General features: G+C 39.7%; 1 protein-coding gene across 1 annotated transcript; it reads left to right on the top strand.

Annotated features, from left to right (window-relative positions):
* Positions 1–5,175: 5,175 nt before the first annotated feature.
* On the top strand, positions 5,176–7,513 carry LOC112032822 (adenosylhomocysteinase; the record flags this gene model as incomplete). Its single annotated transcript, XM_065781282.1, is given in 2 exon segments — positions 5,176–5,929; positions 6,456–7,513. Coding segments are annotated over 2 exon segments (1,458 nt in total). The 3' UTR covers positions 7,203–7,513.
* Positions 7,514–9,077: the final 1,564 nt, after the last annotated feature.

The raw sequence follows: 9,077 nt of genomic DNA, 5'->3' as shown, positions 1-9,077 counted from the left end.
TTTTTTGGTTTATTTTTTTTTTATGTAGTTAAAACTATCTAATTGTTGTTAAATGCATGGACTGGTATAAGAAGAGTAGCTTTTGAGATTCTGCCATGTAGATTTTTCTCATGGGAAGAATGTGTATTTTTTAGTTAAGTAGCCACATGGCTGAATCTTAAGAAGGGAACCTAAAGAACAACACCTAAAGTACTGTATCTAAGTTTTGTCTTTTGTTTAATTTGAATCAATCTATGAAGTGAGGAAGGGAGACGTGATACACTTGTGGAGTTGAGATAGTGACACGCTTGTGGTTCCCTGTTTCAGACTCTTTGGTGTGGCTAGTGGGAGGTGAGACAGCTGTAGGTATTTTGGAGTAGTAAGCTTGTTGTTAACCCTATTATTAATGCAATTTTCAGTTTTTAACATTTTCAAATGAGGGCAATTTTGTTTTTGTTTTTGTTTTTTTTTTTGGGCAAAACTTAGATACAGTTCCTTAGATACAGTACCTTAGATACCCCTTTTAAAATTCAGCCACTGTCTTATTAAAATAACTTAGCTAACGGTGTTAACACCCTCACTTTCTCTAATTCTGTTAACTGTATCCCTTCATCATCTCACTCTCATCTCAAGCTTGAAAGATCTCTCCACCACCGAATCTCCATGGCTGCTATCAAGGGCGGCCACAGCTGCACAGCAGGCCACCGTTGGCCACTCTCATGGTCTCTTTTGGGTTGCTCTTCTCGCTGAAGTCTAGCCTAGGCCCCTAAGGCTAAAAGCCTGAAATGCATGAGCTTTGCAACCATCGGAAGCACACCAGTGATGCAGTGGCCGCCGATCGTCGTCCTCCTCCTCTTCTCTTTCTCTGTTTGTTCTTTAGTTTTCCTTTAATTATCTTTTCTCCTCTCCTCGTTGATTTTATGTGGGTTTAGGGATTGGGTTTGTTTTTGGTTGTTAGACATGATGGTTTTGGTTGGATTCCAAACATGGTGTTTTTGGGTATGGTCATTCTTAGATCTGTGATTTTTGGGTATGGTCATTCATTGTCCGTTCAAGTTCTTTTCTTTTTTATCTCAAAAAAAAAAAAAAAAAGGTTCTCTACTTCTCTAACTATGTCCCTAGCCGCAAACAAGAAGAACGAAACATTTATTTGACAATGCAATGCACATAATTAAGTCAGCCTTTTCATTCTTCTAAAATCTTGATTTCTTTAAAAATTTATAAGTCTGAGAGATTGAAAACTAAAGATGTTGGGTTTTCTCATGGGTTCTTTAACATCTTGGAACTGAAAACAAAAGTGAAAAGAAAAAGACAGATAAACGGACTCTGTTAACACCGTTAATTGAGTTATTTAGTTAGACAGGTGGCTGAATTTTAAAAGGGGTACCTAAGGTACTGTATCTAAGGAACTGTATCTAAGTTTTGCCCTTTTTTTATGTAGTTAAACTATCTAATTGTTGTTATAATTGCATGGACTGGTATAAGAATGAGTAGTTTTCTTTTTTAAAAGAAGTAAAAAGAAGTGGATAGGTGGAATTTTTTTTGTTAATTTTTAATTTTATAGTTAAACCTATCTAATTGTTATGATAATTGTATGGATTGGGAATAAGAAAGAGTAGATTTTTTTTTTTAATTTAATTTTTTTAATAGAAAATGAAGTAACCATATGTAGTTAAAGTATTTCATTCAAGTAAATAAGAAATAGAAATAGAAAGCAAACATTTGAATACAAATAGAAGTAACCGTTTTTCTTTTAGTTCCGATGTAGAAGGTTGATGAAGCGTATGTGGGGAAGTGGGTTTTGGTGGAGTGCTTGTTATTGGTAGCAAAAATTTCGGTAAATTTTAAGAATGCTAAATAGCTCTTATAATCTTTTTTTTTTTTTTTTAGGAAAAAAAAAAAAAAACTAAAGGGTATGTTATTTTAGAATTTATATAAGGATATTTTTGGTACACCAAAAAGTGAAGTCCAAACAAAGAATCTGTTATTAGTAGGAAGAGAGGTTGAGAATAGATAACAAAACTAACAATGTTTAAGGACCAAATTGTGTTAAGGGACTAAGTTGGTCACTTTTGAAAAGTCTTAGACCTAGTTAGTATTAGCCCAAACCACATGGTAGTTTACTGAAATTTACCCTAAGATGCCCATGCACCCAGCGTTAAATAAGTGTAAACAATTGAGGAAAAAGCAATAAAAATGCGTCTACAAACTCCACCTAAAAAAATGCCTTATAAAATTGTTGCACTCTCTCTTTAGTTTACAAATTGAAATTTAAACGTTCAGTTTTCCACTAAGGCTGTGTTTGTTTTGGCTTCAAATGATTTCAGGAAATCCTTTTACACTTTTCCGTGTGTTTGGTTGCGCATGAAAAATAAAATTTTCCGAAAAATCATTTACTTTGACCGTAAAATAAGGCCTTTGACTTGGAAAATGAATGCAGCTTCTGTTTTACCTTCAAATCATTTCTGGGCTCACAGACACGCAGAGAGAGAGAGAGAGAGAGAGAGAGAGAGCTAGATCGCGCCCCAACCCCAGGCGCGCCGGCGAGATCGCGTTGTGGAGTTTGCGCCGCCAAGATCGTCCTGCCAAGATCGCATCACCACCGAGATCGCACCCCAATACCGACGCCGCCATCTAGATCGTCACCACCCAAGACTGATCCACCCAAAACCGATCTCGTTCTTGGCCAAAAGCTCATCGACATCGTCGTTCTCATTCTTGTTCTCAACCCAAAGCTCATCGGCGTCATCGATCTCGTCGTCTCAATTTCATCGCCCATGATCGATCTCGTCGTCTCGATTTTGTCGCCCATGACTGATCTCATCACCCATGACCCATGACTGATCTCTCTCTTTCCCTCAGTTTTCAATCACTCTCTCTTCCTCCCTCTCTCAGTTTGACCAAATTTTTTAGTTTAATTGATTGTTTTGAGTAGATTTTTGTTTCTTTAAGTGTATATATTGAAATTTTCTATAATAAAATTTGTTTGGATGTTGAGAAAATGTGAAAAATTTGGAGGAAAATAGCATTATTAGAATGTTACTAAACACCAAAAATCGTTTTCCGAACTATTTTTCATTGCACAACTAAACACCTGAATTTTATTTTCCTTACGAGAATTAACTTTCCCTGCATTCATTTTACACTCGGAATTCGATTTACATTAAACCAAATGCAGCCTAATTCACAATTTCAAATTTCCTGTTATCATCAGATAGTTACAATGTTGTCCAATCTCTATCCTCAAGTCTCCTGCAAATTCCGAAAAAAACACGCACACAAGAAGCCAATCTTCCATTCTTCCTAAGTTACTCAAAGCATTAAGAGCAGTGAGAAGCATGAACGGAGGCAGCCAAGCAAACAGAGTTCCAAGATATTTAATAAAAATATTTCTTTCTATTGATGTCATTATCTAATGAGATAATTAAAAACAAAAACACTCCTATTAATCAAAGGTGACTTTTTACTCTTATCACCTCAAGTTTCTTTTTAATCAATATTATTATCGTAATTGATCTTACTTTTGAAAAAATATCTGGATTGACGGCTTTGTTTGGCTAATGGGTCACAGTCGGACTATCTCCCAGATTTGATTGCTTCTATTTTGTTATCCCATCAGATTTGCTATTAACAATTTGCAAGATAGAACTTCACAAATAAGAGAGAGAGAGAGAGAGAGAGAGAGAGAGAGAGAGAGAGAGAGAGAGAGAGAGAGAGAGAGAGAGAGAGAGAGAGCTAGATCGCGCCCCAACCCCAGGCGCGCCAGCGAGATCGCGTTGTGGAGTTTGCGCCGCCAAGATCGTCTTGCCAAGATCGCATCACCACCGAGATCGCACCCCAATACCGACGCCGCCATCTAGATCGTCACCACCCAAGACTGATGCACCCAAAACCAATCTCGTTCTTGGCCAAAAGCTCATCGACATTGTCGTTCTCATTCTTGTTCTCAACCCAAAGCTCATCGGCGTCATCGATCTCGTCGTCTCAATTTCATCGCCCATGATCGATCTCGTCGTCTCGATTTTGTCGCCCATGACTGATCTCATCACCCATGACCCATGACTGATCTCTCTCTTTCCCTCATTTTTCAATCACTCTCTCTTCCTCCCTCTCTCAGTTTGACCAAATTTTTTAGTTTAATTGATTGTTTTGAGTAGATTTTTGTTTCTCTAAGTGTATATATTGAAATTTTCTATAATAAAATTTGTTTGGATGTTGAGAAAATGTGAAAAATTTGGAGGAAAATAGCATTATTAGAATGTTACTAAACACCAAAAATCGTTTTCCAGACTATTTTTCATTGCACAACTAAACACCTGAATTTTATTTTAATTACAAGAATTAACTTTCCCTGCATTCATTTTACACTCGGAATTCGATTTACATTGAACCAAATGCAGCCTAATTCACAATTTCAAATTTCCTGTTATCATCAGATAGTTACAATGTTGTCCAATCTCTATCCTCAAGTCTCCTGCAAATTCCGAAAAAAACACGCACACAAGAAGCCAATCTTCCATTCTTCCTAAGTTACTCAAAGCATTAAGAGCAGTGTGAAGCATGAACGGAGGCAGCCAAGCAAACAGAGTTCCAAGATATTTAATAAAAATATTTCTTTCTATTGATGTCATTATCTAATGAGATAATTAAAAACAAAAACACTCCTATTAATCAAAGGTGACTTTTTACTCTTATCACCTCAAGTTTCTTTTTAATCAATATTATTATCGTAATTGATCTTACTTTTGAAAAAATATCTGGATTGACGGCTTTGTTTGGCTAATGGGTCACAGTCGGACTATCTCCCAGATTTGATTGCTTCTATTTTGTTATCCCATCAGATTTGCTATTAACAATTTGCAAGATAGAACTTCACAAATATCTCATTGTAAATCAGATGTGCATAACCATACTTAATTGAGATGAATAGTCACTAATTAAAAAAAAAAAAAAAGGAGTTAAGACTTTGTCTGTCTTCACGCCTCTCCCGCATCATTATCGTTAGTTCATTTCTAATTCTAGCCACCCGGGTCCCCGCATGAGCTTCCGTGTCCTACGCCAAAACTCATCAAGCCTACCAAAGATCCACCAACTATCTAAAACAAATCTACACCGTCCATTTCATATACTCTTAACCTATTAATACCCCCACATTCGCACCTTCAGTCTCTCGTGTCTCACTCTCTCTCCCCCCCAAAATCTCTTCAGATCCAATTCTCGACTCACTCTCATTCTCACCATGGCTTTGTCGGTAGAGAAAACCACAAGCGGTCGTGAGTACAAGGTGAAGGACATGTCTCAAGCCGACTTCGGTCGTCTCGAGATCGAGCTGGCCGAAGTCGAGATGCCGGGTCTCATGTCCTGCAGAACCGAGTTCGGCCCTTCACAGCCCTTCAAGGGAGCCAGAATCACCGGCTCTCTCCACATGACCATCCAAACCGCCGTCCTAATCGAGACCCTGACGGCCCTCGGCGCCGAGGTCCGTTGGTGTTCATGCAACATCTTCTCGACCCAGGACCACGCCGCCTCCGCCATAGCCCGTGACTCCGCCGCCGTGTTCGCCTGGAAGGGCGAGACCCTCCAGGAGTACTGGTGGTGCACCGAGCGTGCTCTCGACTGGGGCGCCGGTGGCGGGCCCGATCTCATAGTCGACGACGGCGGTGACGCCACTCTGCTCATCCACGAGGGCGTTAAGGCCGAGGAGTTGTTTGAGAAGAATGGGACTCTTCCGGACCCAGCTTCCACCGACAATGCCGAGTTCCAGATTGTGCTGACCATTATCAGAGATGGGTTGAAGACAGATCCCAAGAGGTACCACAAGATGAAGCAAAGATTGGTTGGTGTGTCCGAAGAGACAACCACCGGAGTTAAGAGGCTTTACCAGATGCAGGCCAATGGTACCCTCTTGTTCCCTGCTATTAACGTTAACGACTCCGTCACCAAGAGCAAGGTAATAACTAGAAAAACATTTGTCTTTTGACATTTTCGTTTAGATCTGTGTCTGTCTTTTTTAGATTAGATTTTGATTTGATTTAAGTTCTAGATCTAGTTTATCTTTTGGGTTTTGCATCAGATCTGATATGGAAATGCTCTGTGTTCTATTCGTGTTTACTCTTCAGCTATTTTGATAACTTGACTGAAAATAGAACTCCAGAAATGAATAGTGTAGTCTAAAAATAAATTAGTAATGCATATTCTAGTGGATCTTATTTATTTATTTATTTATATTGTGTTTGTAGGATTTCGAATCTAAGATCCAATGTTGGGTTTGCTTTTATGTGTTTGTTACTTTTGTGAGATTACTTGTACTTGTTGGACGGACCCATCTTTTTTTAAAAGCAGATCTTTAATACATTAACAGTCTTAATTAGTAGTTGGTGCATCTAGTCCGGATTGAAGTCCTAAATTGATTTCTAAACCGTACAAGTTTTTTTAGCGATTGATCTAATACTGGGCGTGATCTTTTGTTGGAACAGTTTGATAATTTGTATGGATGCCGCCACTCCCTCCCCGATGGTTTGATGAGGGCTACTGATGTCATGATTGCCGGCAAGGTTGCTGTTGTTGCTGGATATGGTGATGTCGGCAAGGGCTGTGCTGCTGCCATGAAGCAAGCTGGTGCCCGTGTGATTGTGACTGAGATTGATCCAATTTGCGCTCTTCAGGCCCTTATGGAAGGCCTCCAAGTTCTAACCCTTGAGGATGTTGTATCTGAGGCTGACATCTTTGTAACCACCACCGGTAACAAGGACATCATCATGGTCGACCACATGAGGAAGATGAAGAACAATGCTATTGTTTGCAACATTGGTCACTTTGACAATGAGATTGACATGCTCGGCCTTGAGAACTATCCAGGTGTGAAGCGTATCACCATCAAGCCCCAAACAGACAGGTGGGTCTTCCCTGATACAAACTCAGGCATCATTGTGTTGGCTGAGGGTCGGCTCATGAACTTGGGTTGTGCCACAGGGCACCCAAGTTTCGTGATGTCTTGTTCATTCACAAACCAGGTGATTGCACAGCTTGAGCTGTGGAAGGAGAGGACTACCGGGAAGTATGAGAAGAAGGTCTATGTCTTGCCAAAGCACCTTGATGAGAAGGTTGCTGCACTTCACCTTGGCAAACTTGGGGCTAGGCTCACCAAGCTCAGCAAGGACCAGGCTGACTACATTAGTGTCCCTGTGGAGGGTCCATACAAGCCTGCTCACTACAGGTACTGAGAAGAGTCAAGAAAACAAGGAAAATCGAGAAAACCAATATATTAATATTTGGATCGGCTTGATGGTTTCTTTTACAAAATTATGACTTTTATTAGGATGTTAGGTTTTGAATTTTTTTTTTGGTAGGGGCTTTTGTGTTTGGTGGTGGATGTTATGGAGGAAAGAAATTGGTTGGTCTCTTTTGAAAGAAGACCAATTGGGGTTTCAATAAGGGTTGGATGGGGCTGTGTGGGAATATATTACTGGCTAATGCTGTTGAGTTTTTGTTGCATTTGTTATTAAAACCTAAAAAAAGGACTGTTATTTCCTTAGGTTCCTGTCTTGATTTGGTGGCTCTCTACTCTAGACTTTCTGGTCTATTTCATTTGCAATATAACTTTTTTTTTTTTTAAATCCATTAAATATTTTTCCTCACTAAGATTTTTTTTATAAAATAGAATCACTAATAAGATAAGTGTAGGCTGTAGGTATATACCGCTATAATAGTCACCAACACCCCACCCCCAAAAGCGCGAACATATGTGTATATATCAAATTTTATATATTTAACTTGGTAATGGTGACTGCCGCTTTCCTTTGGCTCAATGAAACTCAAAATTACGGGAAGCCAGGTGCAAATTCCCAAAGTACAAATTTCCTTTCTCTTTTTTTTTTTTTTTGGGCGAAAAGGCAATTCATTAGCAACACAGCAGAGTCTAAACTACGCAACAGCGCGGGGTTCCAAAAAAACAACAAAATCTTGAGATAACAAAGCTCCCCCTCTTGCAAGGATACCATCACATTTGTTAGCTTCCCTGTAGCAATGCTGATGGTAACACTGGTGTTAACACCAATGGCTTTAGCATAGCCTTTGACCCAATCTCCACTGCCATTCCGGATCAGCCCTCCACATCCCAGCGGTCACAGCTCAGCTACAACACTGGTGGTAACACTAACACCAACGGATCTAGCATAGCCTTTGACCCAATCTCCACTATCATTCTGGATCAGCCCTCCTCCTGCTAGCCCAGGATTTCCTAGGGAAGAACCATCCGAATTCAACTTATACCAGCTCACTGGAGGCCTAAACCAACCAACTTTCATATTGGTGTGAGATCAGGTTAGCTTCCTAATTATGCCAATGAATGTAAACTCCGTTGCTTTGGCCAAGGTCTCTGCCTTCAAGTTTCTATTAGACCTCTCATTCCTGAAGATGACACTATTCCTTTGAAGCCATAAGGACCAGATTCTAAAGGAAAACATGATGCCCCAATCAATGTCCGAAAAAGAAGAAGGTTTGGAACTACAACAGTTTAATCTTAGCCAGTTGAGAAGATTAGCTCCATAATAAACAGGGTGGCTTGTATGGGTGAAGGGAAAGAATTTCAAAAGTATTGAGCAAAATGACAGTCTCTAAAAGCATGGATTATAGACTCAGGGGCTTCATTACAAATTGGTCATAAGGGGGGTATTTCCATCCTTCTAGTAGCTAGGGTAGCTCGACCCAGAATACTCTTACGATAGCACTGCCATAAAAAACATTTCACCTTGGGAATGGTTAGGACTTTCCAGATCTAATCCCCTCTGAACGGTCCAGTCTGGCATCCCTCTTCTTCTATATTTGCTAACATGTAAGCTTCCTTGAGTTCGAATATCCCACTTGGGGAAGACGACCAAGTAATGCGGTCTCCACTCCACTCCGAGGGGAAAAGGATATAGGAGTGGCTTTTATTTCAAGAAGCAAGTTGTTATGCGAAATAGTTCAGTGTGTCAAAATCATTTTCTCTATAATGCTTCATATTTGATTTTCATACAGCAAGGAAGAGATTTATTGAATCCAAACTTCAGTCCTTGGATTGACAATCTCTTATTGATTCTTATCTCAAAGTCTTGGAG

The sequence above is a fragment of the Quercus suber genome, unplaced genomic scaffold, assembly GCF_002906115.3.
Source record: "Quercus suber isolate HL8 unplaced genomic scaffold, Cork oak 2.0 scaffold_262, whole genome shotgun sequence".
Classification (NCBI taxonomy): Eukaryota; Viridiplantae; Streptophyta; class Magnoliopsida; order Fagales; family Fagaceae; genus Quercus; species Quercus suber.
Note: the sequence above shows the minus strand (reverse complement) of the source record. Positions and strands in the feature narration are given on the sequence as shown.